Source organism: Girardinichthys multiradiatus, chromosome 3 (assembly GCF_021462225.1).
Source record: "Girardinichthys multiradiatus isolate DD_20200921_A chromosome 3, DD_fGirMul_XY1, whole genome shotgun sequence".
NCBI classification, from domain to species: domain Eukaryota; kingdom Metazoa; phylum Chordata; class Actinopteri; order Cyprinodontiformes; family Goodeidae; genus Girardinichthys; species Girardinichthys multiradiatus.
In genome coordinates, this window is record NC_061796.1 from 13260289 (window position 1) to 13275909 (window position 15621).

At 40.8% G+C, this 15621-nt stretch overlaps 1 protein-coding gene across 1 annotated transcript in view; it reads left to right on the forward strand.

Annotated features, from left to right (window-relative positions):
• Positions 1-14784, forward strand: part of LOC124865657 (protein SOGA3-like) — a 38120-nt gene extending 23336 nt beyond the window's left edge. The window contains exons 3-7 of the mRNA XM_047360946.1: positions 2878-3180; positions 7545-8090; positions 8236-8315; positions 9902-11630; positions 13341-14784. Coding sequence (XP_047216902.1) covers positions 2878-3180; positions 7545-8090; positions 8236-8315; positions 9902-11630; positions 13341-13577 — 2895 coding nt within the window. The 3' untranslated portion in view covers positions 13578-14784. The remainder of the gene's footprint in view (positions 1-2877; positions 3181-7544; positions 8091-8235; positions 8316-9901; positions 11631-13340) is intronic.
• Positions 14785-15621: the final 837 nt, after the last annotated feature.

Genomic DNA, 15621 nt, shown 5'->3' on the forward strand with positions numbered 1-15621 from the left:
TGGCAGCACACAGAAATAACACGCACCGGCATGCTTGTATGCACAGGCTGCATCCACACTCACTCACACAGAAAGAGAGTAAAGGCATTCATCTACAGACAGAGAAGTTGGATTTGGCATTCTTATAGTTTTTTTTTTAAACTCGCAACGAAATTTCATATGTACCACAGGATGTACACTGTGTACTGAAACACACTTTTTTTTGAGGTCCTTAAAATGGTGTATTGTCTTATTTACAGAATTTGTAAAATGTTTTTGTTTGTGTTGTCACTCAGTACTGATAGTTTCCACATTCGCTTACGTTAAAATTGCAAACCTCAGTGTTTTTCATTGGGATTGTATGTGATAGACCAACACAAAGTAGTGCATAGTTGTGAAGAGGAAGGGAAAAAAGATGCTTGTTTTAACAAATGAAAATTTGGAAAACCATGAAATGCATTGGCATTCTGCCCCCTTTACTCTAATAACCCTAAATAAAATCAAGTGCAACCAGTTGCTTTTGGAAACCACATAATCAGCTAATAGAGTCCACATTTGTGTAATTTAATCGATAGTCTAAATATCTGTATAAATGCAGTTATTCTGTGAAAGCCTCGGAGTTGCTTTAAAGAATATTGGTAAACAAACCTGTTAATCAAGGTCAAGGAACAGGACAGTGAAGCTGTCCAAGCTGCTGAAGAAAACCTGTTGGAGGCTGCAAAAGACCTTAGACTGGGGCAGACGTTCATCTTCAAGCAGGACAACAACCCTAAACATACAGCCAGAGCTATAACGGAGTGATTAAGAATGCATATTCATGCGCTAGAATAGCCCAGTCAAGGTCCCGACCCACATTTCAAATGAGATTCTATGGCAAGACTTAAAAACCGCTGTTCACAGACACACTCTGTCCAGCCTGACTGATCTTGAGCTACTTTGTACAGAGGAATAGGCAAAGGTCTATTTGCAGCTAAAGGTAGTTCTGCAAGTATTGGCTCAGGAGGGGCTGAATAAAAAGCATTTTTATGTGTTACAAATTGTGAAAGCCATCTATCAGCCAAGGAGCCAACGGGAAGGTAGGAACTTGGTGGGAGTGTGTGCACAGGAACAGGTGGAAGCAGAGCGACTTAACCCAGGCTGAAGTTAGCGATTAAACCTGAATGCTGGCTCAGAATGGGCTAATTGTACATAATAGCTAATCACTTATTCTCCCAGCAAGACATGAGGTGGAGGTTTAGTCTAATGAGCATCATCAGGGTCATGATGAGGGACAGAGAGCAGAGGGACTTTTATTTGAGCAGCAGTTAACGTTAAATTGCCTGGTTGTGATAGAAAACAGCAGGGACCCTTCTTGTGAGCTGCTAGCTGGATTTGCACCATGATGTAAAAAATATCTGGTCCTTTACTTAAGTCAAAATAAAATCATTCAATCCTGAAGTTACTAAACACATTAAAAGACCAGTCAGATCATCACATTTCATAACATTGCTTCAGCTAGCCCCATAGTCCAGTTCTGCCTGTAGACTGAAAAAAGATTTGCTCAATAAACTGGGAAAATATAACACATCTGCTGGCTATGTGTTATATTTTAAACACCACGAGTTAACACCCTTTTCTCTCAAAGTGTTTAATAGTAAACACTCAACAGACTGTGTTGTAAAATGTTTCATTTATTCTTGGCAGGGCAGATTTCTTTATAAGTGAAATGCAGAGCTGGAAAGATGGTGGTAAAACAAAAAAAAGTTCATGAAAGAAGCAACAATTTTAATGAAATGTATGGAAAGCTCTCAGCCTAATGGTAAGATCCTAAAACACATTTATTTATATAAATTATGCGAAGATTTAAGAAAATCCACCTTAAACCAGTTTCCGTTTTGTGAAATGTAAGAAATTTAAGACCGTGGAGCCTCAGGAGTGGAACACCTTGCTGAGATAATTTACGTAGATGAGAAAAGAAGCACATCTGTTAGACCCATAAATATCTGAGTTTAAGAACAAGTTTTGTCAGCAAAACGTTCGGATAAAGGTTTTTCTAAATAACATAAAATTTGTCATTATCTGCTTCAGCAAAAAAACCTTTTTCATCAGTCCTAAACTTTCTTGTTTTCCTTCATTCAGTTTTAACAAAAAATTTAAACCGTGTAAAATTATTGTAAACCTTTTTTGCTTGATGAACAATAATTTACATTCAATCAAACCCCAGCCAAGGCAGAGAACTGGTGCAACATGTTATTTTAACTTTAAATGACTTATAAACTGAAATCTGCTATGCAGCACTGATGGATACATAGCGGATTTTTATAAACTTATGAAAAAAATCTTATTTAGCTAATTAAAGAGGCTTTATGTGAGTGGTGAATGTTGGCATCAGAAGCAATAAAAAGTTTGGCCTTCATTTGCACACAAAGCTCATCTTTATATAATGAATTGTTATTTTTCTTGATGGCTGTTGCTTAAATTAGGTCACATCTGCAGACATACTTTGCCCTGCCTCAATCTGCCATTTCCTGCCCTGTATCCTGTGTTGAAGCATAATAGAAAAGAAACTTGAACTCTGTGTCTCTGAACCATCTGTGTGAGATCAAACAGGATATTTTCAATGTTCAATCTGTCTCCCTCTTCCCTCCTGTTAACCCACTCACACTTGTCCCTGTGGTACATTATTTGTCCACCTTCTCTTCCTGCCTTCCTGCCGCTCCTTCATTCTTCCAATTCCACCTTCTACAATTTCTCCCACCATCATCCCGCATGTATTGTCATGTGGCTCTCATCTTTTGGTTCCCAACTACAATATCTCATTTTTACTACCATCTTCCGTCATGTCCCTAACACTTTATCCTTTCCATCTCCCCTCTCTCCTTTGTTCCCTCTGCTCTCTTTGCAATCCTGTTCTCCAAGCTGGAAGCTAGAGAAGCCACAGGATTGGTGAGTGGAGGACTCCAGTCAGCTGTGGGTCTCGGATCAGTGACGTTGCAGAGTCCCCGCAAATCGAACAGTGAGACCTCAACACTCTGCCGGGAAAGGGAAGAGCAACGGAGGATCGTGGCAGAAACGCATTCAACAGCCATGGACCTGCGCTGCCGTCTGGAGCACAGCGAGAGGGACTGGTTAAAGGAGAAGGCCGAGCTGCTGGAAAGGTTTGATGGCGAGAGGAGAGAGTGGGAGAGCCAGCTGAAGGATATGCAGAGGAAAATAGAAGAGGTAAGATCCTCTGATTTGTGAACTGGTTAGAGCATAAAGAAAAAATACTTTAAAATCTTGAGTTATATTAAAAAGCAGTACTGTTTTGATTTTTTATTTTTTTTATTTTTTTATGCATTTTAAATTTTGATTATTTTTGAAGATGTTTTACATACAGGTCCTTCTCAAAATATTAGCATATTGTGATAAAGTTCATTATTTTCCATAATGTAATGATGAAAATTTAACATTCATATATTTTACATTCATTGCACACTAACTGAAATATTTCAGGTCTTTTATTGTCTTAATACAGATGATTTTGGCATACAGCTCATGAAAACCCAAAATTCCTATCTCACAAAATTAGCATATCATTAAAAGGGTCTCTAAACGAGCAATGAACCTAATCATCTGAATCAATGAGTTAACTCTAAACACCTGCAAAAGATTCCTGAGGCCTTTAAAACTCCCAGCCTGGTTCATCACTCAAAACCCCAATCATGGGTAAGACTGCCGACCTGACTGCTGTCCAGAAGGCCACTATTGACACCCTCAAGCAAGAGGGTAAGACACAGAAAGAAATTTCTGAACGAATAGGCTTGTTCCCAGAGTGCTGTATCAAGGCACCTCAGTGGGAAGTCTGTGGGAAGGAAAAAGTGTGGCAGAAAACGCTGCACAATGAGAAGAGGTGACCGGACCCTGAGGAAGATTGTGGAGAAGGGCCGATTCCAGACCTTGGGGGACCTGCGGAAGCAGTGGACTGAGTCTGGAGTAGAAACATCCAGAGCCACCGTGCACAGGCGTGTGCAGGAAATGGGCTACAGGTGCCGCATTCCCCAGGTCAAGCCACTTTTGAACCGGAAACAGCGGCAGAAGCGCCTGACCTGGGCTACAGAGAAGCAGCACTGGACTGTTGCTCAGTGGTCCAAAGTACTTTTTTTCGGATGAAAGCAAATTCTGCATGTCATTCGGAAATCAAGGTGCCAGAGTCTGGAGGAAGACTGGGGAGAAGGAAATGCCAAAATACCAGAAGTCCAGTGTCAAGTACCCACAGTCAGTGATGGTCTGGGGTGCCGTGTCAGCTGCTGGTGTTGGTCCACTGTGTTTTATCAAGGGCAGGGTCAATGCAGCTAGCTATCAGGAGATTTTGGAGCACTTCATGCTTCCATCTGCTGAAAAGCTTTATGGAGATGAAGATTTCATTTTTCAGCACGACCTGGCACCTGCTCACAGTGCCAAAACCACTGGTAAATGGTTTACTGACCATGGTATCACTGTCCTCAATTGGCCTGCCAACTCTCCTGACCTGAACCCCATAGAGAATCTGTGGGATATTGTGAAGAGAACGTTGAGAGACTCAAGACCCAACACTCTGGATGAGCTAAAGGCCGCTATCGAAGCATCCTGGGCCTCCATAAGACCTCAGCAGTGCCACAGGCTGATTGCCTCCATGCCACGCCGCATTGAAGCAGTCATTTCTGCAAAAGGATTCCCGACCAAGTATTGAATGCATAACTGTACATGATTATTTGAAGGTTGATGTTTTTTGTATTAAAAACACTTTTCTTTTATTGGTCGTTTGAAATATGCTAATTTTGTGAGATAGGAATTTTGGGTTTTCATGAGCTGTTTGCCAAAATCATCCGTATTAAGACAATAAAAGACCTGAAATATTTCAGTTAGTGTGCAATGAATCTAAAATATATGAATGTTAAATTTTCATCATGACATTATGGAAAATAATGAACTTTATCACAATATGCTAATATTTTGAGAAGGACCTGTATAAAGGATTCACAAGTCAAACCTGGGTTTTAAATCATCTATTCAGTGTAGAATATGTCAGTCCATGTTTGATTTCTCTACATACTGAAGTTTTTAAATGCTCATTAAGGTGGTCCTAATACCAAAATAGCTCTGAAATCTCCATTCTTATGGGAGCATAAAAAGAGTTAAGGTGTCACAGATCATACTGTATTCTTTATATTTCTTTGTGCAGTGTACAATTATCTTTTCAGGTTTGATCAGTCTACGTATTTTACATTTTGAACATCAGCTGATCACATGCAGCCCTGGCTCCTTATATAACAGTGAAAAATACTTCACATTCACATTAGAAGCTTCAAATCATATGCTAACTTCAGTGGCTTGTGTGCAGGACGGGAGACAATGGAGCTTAGTTTGGGAATATTTCTCAGATGTGTGACACCAGCATCTAGTCCTAATTGGGAAGCAGCTGCCAAGCAAATGCTCAGACTTCATTATTCTTTCACGCCCTTTATGCCAGTGAATCCCAACCGGGGGTGCTCGTACCCCTAGTGGTACGTGAGCACATAGCAGGGGGTACGTGGAAACATTTAATTTCCCACATGAAGGGTAAATATCATCAGTTAGTAGCTATAATTATTGGATGTGTGATGCTTTATTTGGACCCAGGTGCAAAATACACCAAGCTTTTATCAACCAAAAGCACATAAAGGCACAATAAAACAACTACAGGTCAGAAAGGCTGGAGCTGGGTTGTCATTGCTGTTCACCTGTACGACGCTCTGCTACCGGGAAAGAGGGAGAGAGAGCGAGAACTTTCAAAGCTTATCAAGGACAAGCAATTGCAGGTTTCTCATTAAAACTCAGTAAAATGATGAAAACAAAGTAAAAAGTGAACCTAAATATTATTTTTTAAGTGTTCTGTTGCTGATTTGTAAGTTTACATGTCTGTTTATTGGGTACTTCTTCAAAAGAGCTCTAGTTTGTTTATAACTAAAGCAGGTTTATTATTTATGTTGATTTTGTATTTATTTAAATTACTTATTCACTTTCATAGCAACAGAGTTATCTTCATGTTTAATTTGAGCTGAACACGTTTGACTGAGGGCAGTGTTTCCCCACCATTATCCAAGGGGGGCACCCCACCCCCGCTAACAACATAGTACGTTTTCCCAGTTGATGTCATGCATTTTATTAGATCACGTCGTGAGCGATTTCTGTCCCTGCGTCATCACTACTCTACTTTACATGGCCAAACTTGACAAAGCTGGATGAAAACACGCTCCTCATACTCAGCTGACACGCTGAGTTACATGCGGTACGGTCATGTACATGCAGCTATGACGAACATGCCAAGCCTCTTTGCTTCTAGATGATTATGTTTGGCTTGCTTCTTCTTGCTTTGATCGCTTGAAAGCTGCTTCCCATGTTGCTACCATTGTTAGTACCCAGAGGTCCTACTTCTCTGCTGAGGTCAGAACAAGCAGCATCTGCCATCTCCTCCAGTGCTAGTGTCAGGTGTATAGGAGATTGTTCATGTTGCTTGCTGGACTTGTGGGATGTAGTGGTTCCAGTTGTGTGATCCCGTTGAGCTTAGCAAGTGTTTTGGTCACTGCAGTCGGCCTTGCAAGTTCTTGTCCCTTGAGATGTCGTTATACTCCTAACAAGAGAAGAAGACAGAGCTGATAAGTAAAAAAATTGTGACAAATTAAATGTCATGGAAAGAGTAACAAGTAATGAAAGAACCAGTTAAACCTGGGCAAGGCTAATTCAAACCTACTATAAATGCCAGATTAAAATGTGGCATTCCCATAATAAAATAGTTTCTTTATTTCTGTTTGTGTGAGAAGCCATTTCTCCTTAGCGTGACAGAGTAATAGCAAAAGCACTGGAACAATTGGTATGATATAAACATTTATAAATATTTGGCTCTCAGAAATAGGAGGAAAACAACTGAAGAATACATTCTGATGAACAGCTGCAGGTCTGATGTAGATCCTGCTTGATGGGAAGGTAGCTCAGCAGACATAAAACATTTGATGGTTTTATTGCTAGAAATCTAGAGCTTATACCATTTTAATCGAAAGAATAACTTGAATGTCAGTCAGTCATTTTCTACCGCTTATTCCATAGTGGGTCGCAGGGGAGCTGGTGCCTATCTCCAGCAGTCTATGGGCGAGAGGCAGGGTACACCCTGGACAGGTTGCCAGTCCATCGCAGGGCAACACACAAACACTCATTCATACACCTAAGGGCAATTTATAGTGACCAATTAACCTAACAGGCATGTCTTTGGACTGTGGGAGGAAGCCAGAGTACCTGGTGAGAACCCACGCATGCACGGGGAGAACATGCAAACTCCATGCAGAAAGACCCCCGGTCGGGAATCGAACCCAGGACCGTCTTGCTGCAAGGCAACAGTGCTACCAACTGCGCCACCGTGCAGCCCTATATAACTTGAATGTTTCCATTAAATTTAATTGCCCTAAAATATTTGTCATGCTGTTTACTGCCGAATTTTACTGTATCATTCCTAATTGCTTACAAAATAAAAGCACTATTTTCTTTTTTTTTTTTTATTTCCTATTTTTTGGCATTGCTCTTTGTGTTTCCAGCTGTACTTTGAGGTGAGATCCAGTCGAGGAGGGGTGACCCTGGACAGCATGAGGCCGGATGACAATGCGGTGCACAGACTCAGCATGCACTCGACCAGCACAGGCTCTAGCCTGCTCAGCGACAACTCCCGGTCCGAGCTGCTCAGTAGCAGCACTCAGTCAGAACCTGCCAGAAACCCGCCTTCACCAGGATTAGTTCTCAACAGAAACATCAGCACTGAAAGTGACGCCTGCTTCCAAGCAGACAGCCTGTGTCGATTTAATGTGGGTGTTCAGTTCAGTCAGAGTGGCCCCTTAAAACCTGAGCTTTTGGTTGAACCACGATCAGAAGAATCCTGGAAGCAAGACTTATCAGGTGATAATAAAAAAGCTGTGGATACAAAAGAACTGGAGGCTTTTTATTGCGGTTCTTCTGGGCGTGGGGCGCCACAGGAATATGTTTCTATAAGGAGTGGAAAAGGAGTCCATGAAATTCCTCAAAGTCCTCTCTGGGCCGAACTGAGTTATGGCAGTGACAAAAAAAAGAGCACTACTGCTCTCAATGCTGTGAGTATTATAAGCTGATTTTAAACGTGTTAATATCAGAGGACTATTTGTGTTGCTACCTCACTGCACAAATTGCATTTATTATTTCCATAATACAAAGCATTAAGCTTGTCTCACTGTCTCTTTCTGTCACATTTCTTTTTAGGCTCTGAAGGAAATAGCTCGTGTAAGTGAGGAGCTTTGTAGCTACCAGGATGAGATCAGAAAAAAGAGCGGAGATAAGAGGTGAATTCATTTTTAGAGGCAATATGATAACCAGTGTCTGATGAGGCTGAAATAATATGTACTATTCATACGTGCTTCAGTGCTGTATGAAGGCAAATTTAAAGTTGTTTTAAATAAGTCCATGTTTCCTATTCAGTCTGGAAGAGATTGAGACGAGATGTTTATAAACACTGTATAGAAAGACACATTTTCTTTCTCACTTTGTGACATTAAATCAAACTAAACCTTTCTTGTTTTATGTCAGAATTGCCTAAATAGCTATCGTTCATTTATGCCCATGGTTTAACTTCCTGTGGGAGATTTCTTGCGTCAATATTTTCACATTATGTTCTGTCCTCATGATGCCATCTTCTTTGTGCAGCACTATGTAGTACCATGATCCCCTTGTACTTTACAAACTGGAGGGTGTTCTTAGGCTGGCAAGCTTCTGCCTTTTTCCACAAAATGTTAGTCATTATGGCCATGTACTTCAAATTTAGTTTCATCAGATCATATGACATGTCTCTAAAAGTTGATGTTCGTGACCCTGAGTGCATTTGCAAACAGTGAAGACGCCATTACTCCAAAAGAAACAAAAAGTCACATTACAGAGTGGCCATTCAGTCCTTTTCGGTACAGGATGTGTTCCGCTTTCATCTTAAGATCTTTTGCTTGTGTTCTGGGGTTGATACGCACATTTCACATCATAACACATTCATCTCCGGGACACACAACCTGTTTCTTTCTTGAATGGCTTCATTGCTGGACATTTCTTTAGCGTTTATACTTGTAAATAATTGTTTGAACAGATGAGCGTTGCAAGGCAGCCGTGTATTCTAGATGTTGCCTACAAATACGTCCACAGATGTGCCTCTACTTAACTCAGATGTTGTAAATGAACCAGAAGCTTACAAAGCCACCTGAATATTATCTAATCTTTCTCAAATTGTTTAAAAGCATCAGAACCTTTAGTCAATGTAAACATCAGATTTTGAAAAAAGGTATAAAAAATAAACTAAATCCTCTCTCTCTCTATTCTGGCATTCAGCACAAACAAATTTCCTAAATGACCTAAAACAGGAAATATTTAGTCTGATTTAATGTCTTACAGTGAGGTATACAAAAGGTTATGGGTCATTTTATACTGTACAGTGTGTGCTAAAATCTGGTTTCAAGTGTTGGTATTTTGCAGTTTTGGATAGTAAAGTAAAATAGTATGGAAAGATATTTGTTTTATTTCCAGACTTTATTTTCTGGCCCAATGTTGCATGCGTTCATTCCCCATTTTTTAAATTTGTTCCTTCCTTTCTTCTTTTGTTCCTTTTTCACACCTTTCACCTGATACTCCTTCCTGTCTTTTTACTTTTGTCCTTCTAATTTTCTTTCCATTTAAAAAAAAATGCAAAGCCTGACATTAACAGAAATATCACAAGTAAATTTATCGTTGTTTACTGTTGTATTAATACCTTAAAAATTATACGGAGAACTCTGCTTATTTGAGTCTGGAAAAGTTTGAAAGTAAAAAACCTGTGGTCCCCTTTTTGTGAAGGAATCACATCAGGTAGTGCCATGTGAATGGGTTGAAGATACTGTTTGATTTCCTCTAGGAACCAGTCTGAATCCCTGTGTTCATCGGAGAGACATGACAAACGCTTCCTGCAGGTTGAAGAGGCTTCTTGTGACCTTGGCCAGATCTATGATGACCTCCAGGCTCTGCAGCGTGAAAACTGGATAACGTTGTCACCAGAAACCACCTGGAGAGCCAACATAAGTTCAAGTGACACCTGGATGGCAAACACTGCTGATCCATATAGATACAGAGACACAGAAACAAGTTCTGGAGGATACTCTGACATGGAGGCAGCAGCTCCACCCATTCCTCCTCGCACTTCCTCCTGGAATCTAAGCTCCTCTAATCCAGACACAGAGATCCACATCGCAGAGTCCCCTTTGCCCACAGTGAGGAAGTGCCATAGCCCCTGTGTTCTGTTGGACAGAAAGTGTAACAGCCCATCCATTGTCAGGAAGTTTGAGGCGATGCTTCAGGAAAATGAGGGAAAGGTCTTTAAAGATGGCGTGTTAACATCATGCTCCATCCCTTCGAGCTCCAACTGTAACACAGGCTGCCTCCTTAATCGCTGGTCGTGTGATGCAAGCAAGTTGATCCCCAATAAATTATCGACAGACTGGACCGTCCAGAAAAGCTTCTCTGAGGTCAACATATTGACTGCTGGGAAAGATCTGTGCCCAGAGAAGAACTCTGATGCTGGAAAGCTACAAACGTTTCCAGTTATCCACGAATTCCCTGTGGATTCAGTCTCACAGGAAATACAATCTGTTATGCCCAGCCTCAAGGGCTCCAGAAGAAACCTGATGCTGGAACGAAAAACAGCCGAGTTCAACAGAACTTTGTTTCAGGCTGAGATGGGTCGTGGTGTAGATGTACAAGACCATTATACAAGATCAAAGACCTGTTCTGAGGCTTGCAAACCAGTCCTTGCAACATCAGTTCATATATTACCAACCAAAGATGCTACATCTCCATCTATTTGTTCTGATGGCTCCACTAACATTACAGATTCATATCCTGATGTGTCATTGTCACCCTCTATCTCAACGTCTACCATACAGAACCCCAAAGTGGAACAAGTGCAAATGAGGTGTACTACCAAAGTTCAAGAGTTCAGGAAGAAGCCAGAAACACCTTCTGACCTCTCACTGGAAGAGCCACAGGCTGGACTCATGGAGGCTCCAAAACCTTCTCAGAGTTCTGAGGTCAAGTACAAACTGCGGAAAGCGGGCAGCTTTTCCAAGAAATCCCAACAAAGCGCAACCGCTGAGCCTCTTTCTTCTGCAGTTACCATGCCAGATGAATCTGTGGAAAGTTCCAACTCTAAGAGGGAGAATTCAGATGAAGTAAGGCCTCAGACAACCAGAGCCAGTGTCTCGCCCGTTCAGCTAGCTGCTGAGAGCAAGAAAAGACAGGTGACACAGCCAAGACAGAGATCTAGCTCTCCTTACCAGTCCGACTCCTGCAGACCTGTCCCTCGCATCATGAATGAGCATCCCTGGAAGCCTCTCACTCTTGCTGCATACCCTCGACCAGAGGGTTCCAGATCCAACTATGGTGCCGTGGAAAGGATTCTGAAAAATTATGAGAGCGCAGCTCGAGCACAACAGAATGAGATGGTTTCCAACCCCACAGAGCTGGACATGGCTCCTCTGCCTTTAGGTCCCACTCTGAGACACATGCAAACATCACCCACCACCCAGATTGACAGCCCAACTGCCCAAGTCAGCCTCCACGGTGTCAAGGAGGTGCAGCTCACGGTACAGGTGAGTGGACTCCGACTGAAGTCTGTACTCTTCTAATAATAATGAAGCCTTGCGATTCACTAGATTAAAAAGTGTAACACCTGCACACTAAACTGTAAGACTTAAAGATGCAATCATGTAATCATGCATAACATTATGGCCACCTGCCTAATTAAGTGTGTTGCCTCTGCCTCTTATCGCCAGAACAGCTCTGACCCATCAAGTCATTAACTCCTCCATACCCCTGAAGTTGTGCTGTGTTATCTGGCACCAAGATGTTAGCAGCTAATTAAGACCTGTGAGATGTGAGTTTGGGCATCCAAAGATTGGACTTCTTTGTGAAGTACATCCGACAGATGTTTGATTGGATCGAGTTTGGGGGAAAAGTCAACACCTTAAACTAGTTGTTGTTCCATTTTTGCTTTGAGGCAGGATGCATTATCCTGCTGAGTCTCAAGGGAATTATGTTTCCCTTAAGGGGGTTTATTGTCTGTACCAACGCTTTGGAAGGTAGTGCATGTTTAAGCATTATCCACATCTGTGGAAGGACACAAGGTTTCCCAGCAGAATGTTGCCCAAATCATGACATTCCCTGCCTAGCTTGACTTCTTTCTATTGTGGATCCTAGTGCCATCTAATCCCCATGTAAGGCCTTTAAAAGAGCTGCAGTTTTGGAAATGCTCTGACTAGGGCTGCAACTAACGATTACTTTGACAATTGATTAATCTGACAATTATTTTTTTGAAACTATACTATTTCAGGAGTCCTGGATAGAGCGTATTTACTGACAAAGAAAGCTTTTCCATCATAAATGCAAAATTTATAGATTTGTTTATACAATTGTAACTTTCTGCCTAATATAGCTGACCATCTTGACAGTGGTCATAATGTTATGTCTGAAGTGTGTAAATTTTGTTTTGGATAAATACCAACTGTTTGGTTTAGTGGACCTGGATCATCTTGTAAGTTTCTTTTTGTTCCAACACATTGTTAAACAGTAAGTAATTGCCCTTGACAGGGGCCAGCCCTGGTGGGAATGTTGTTTATTTCTGGTATGGGCTAAGAGACAAAAGCAGGCCAGAGCCTCCATTATAATCTGGGCTTCTGGGCCACTCCATTGCTAAAAGGCTCCTGAGGAGCTGACAGTTTAACGTAGGACTAGGGAGGGGGCCTGTAGCCTGGACCAGCCTGCCGTTGGTCTTGAAGTCCTTTCAGAAGGCCCTTGTGTTTTCTGGCCATTGTGTTGTAATTACTGAAGTATCTGCAAGAAGCCAGCTGAGTAACTGGCCTTGGCAGACCACAGAAATGAGAATGCTGAAGTAATTACGTGGCTTTAAAGTCATGCTAATCTTAAAGATTTTGTAGGAGTCATTATGAGGGCAGTTTTGGGAATGTCATGAAAAGAATGCAATAGGGAGGACCACAGTAGTTGAAATGTCAGAGATGAAATGTTAGTGATTCAAAAGGCTTGGCGAGTGGAAGAACTGCCTTATGTGAGCTATCTGACTTCAAACGCTTTTCTCTAGGCTAAAATCAATCAGAGCTGCTTGTGCTTTTCACAGGAGCACGCTGAAGTGTTTAGAGTTCCTGTTTGAAATATGCCCATTTTCTCCAGGTCCAAGAAGACAACAGATGGAACACGTGACACAATGTTAAGCATCTGAGTGTGTCAGCTTCGATGCAGACAGAACAATGTGATCATCCTAAATATTAAATCTTATGTCTCCACAGGAGGACGAAGAGCCGTCTGCCACTCCTCCCTCCACCCAGAAGAACTTTTCAAGGCCCGCTCGTCCTGCCAACCGCCGTCTCCCCTCCAGATGGGCCAGCCACTCCCCCACTTCATCTTCCTCTCCCTCATCCTCTCCATGCGCCACCCCAATCTTGCCCAATTCCTTTCCCCTCAAGAAACACTCTTCATCCTTTACTTACACACATGGCTTTCACATAGAGACCGTCATCATTTGACACTGCATGTTATGTTTTGGAACCAACCAGATCCCCTTTACTGACAAACTCTGAACTTGTTAACCTTTTTTTTTGTTTTTTTTGTTGTATATGCCAAATCCAAATTACATACTCACTACTAAACCCTTTATTCCAAATGTAATCATCAACTAACTGTGTTTATAGCATCCTGTGGAACAGACCTGATCAAGAAAAGGCAAATATATCCAAACAGCTGCAAATATTGTCATTATGCTACCACTAAACTGCCAGGCATGATGGACAGTCCCGGTAGATGTTAGAAATGATTATCTCTGCTCAGGTCTGGATTCCAGCTTTGACTACTGTAGCATTATAGAAATACTTAAAAGTCTTTTACTAACTTCTCCCTACTATGAACTAGATTTACAACCTAAAAGAATTTGTAGGTTATATTAAAATTTGTTATAAATATACGGTACATGGAACATGCAGCAGTGTGTTCAGCTTAGAGACAGACAGAATGGATCAAAGACTTCCCTGAGAATAATTTACCAAGAGCAAAGTAGCCTGCAGTATATGACTGGACTGTACCTTGACTGTGACCAGAATATTTAGTTTTTTTATTGTTTGACTTTTCATTTATTATTAAGCAAAAAAACAAGTTTATTTTTAGTGATAGCTGCATAAAAATAGGACTTTTTTTACAACTGTACTAAAGGCTAGTTTTTTGTGCATTTTCCAGCTATTTTAATGGCATTGTTTGAAATAACATTCTCTTTTCTCCAATTTCTTACATTTTTTTTAAGGTTTGTGTCAACTTCATTTAAAAAAGTGCATTATTATTATTTTTTGCTTAACACTTGCTCATAAAGAAAAATAGGAATGCCTTTTTTTTTTTATCTGAATAATCTGAATCTGTATAATCATATGTCAGGATGTTAACCATCTAAGCAGTGTTTTTTTTTTTTTTTTTTTTTATGGCTGAAAGGTGGTGAAACACAATGACTTTGCTGTCGGTTTCTTATAATAAACACAAGTTCCCAAAAATGTCTCAAATGTTGCAAAAGTATTTGTCCCCCTTGAAATTTTTTACATTTTATCATGTTATAAGCACAAATTTCAGTATATCTTGTTGGGATGTTATGCAACAGACTAACACATAGTATTGCGTATCTGGGAACTTGAAATAAATTGAAACATGGCTTTAATTTTTTTTAATTTTACAAATAAAAATCTGAAAAATGTGGCTTGAGTTTGTATCAATAAATGTAGACCCACCTTTCGTTGCAATGACAGCTGCAAGTCTTTTGGAGTCTCTACCACATTTGTACATCTAGAGACTGAAATGTTTGCCTTCTTTTTGCAAAATAGTTCAAACTCTAAATGGAGAGCATCTGTAAATGGAAATTGCTAGACTGACTGGGCCACTCTGATTCCTGGATATCCTTTTAAACCTTTGTAGCTCTGACTACAGGTCCTTCTCAAAATATTAGCATATTGTGATAAAGTTCATTATTTTCCATAATGTAATGATGAAAATTTAACATTCATATATTTTAGATTCATTGCACACTAACTGAAATATTTCAGGTCCTTTATTGTCTTAATACGGATGATTGTGGCATACAGCTCATGAAAACCCAAAATTCCTATCTCACAAAATTAGCATATTTCATACGACCAATAAAATAAGTGTTTTTAATACAAAAAACGTCAACCTTCAAATAATCATGTACAGTTATGCACTCAATACTTGGTCGGGAATCCTTTTGCAGAAATGACTGCTTCAATGCGGCGTTGCATGGAGGCAATCAGCCTGTGGCACTGCTGAGGTCTTATGGAGGCCCAGGATGCTTCGATAGCGGCCTTTAGCTCATCCAGAGTGTTGGGTCTTGAGTCTCTCAACGTTCTCTTCACAATATCCCACAGATTCTCTATGGGGTTCAGGTCAGGAGAGTTGGCAGGCCAATTGAGCACAGTGATACCATGGTCAGTAAACCATTTACCAGTGGTTTTGGCACTGTGAGCAGGTGCCAGGTCGTGCTGAAAAATGAAATCTTCATCTCCATAAAGCTTTTCAGCA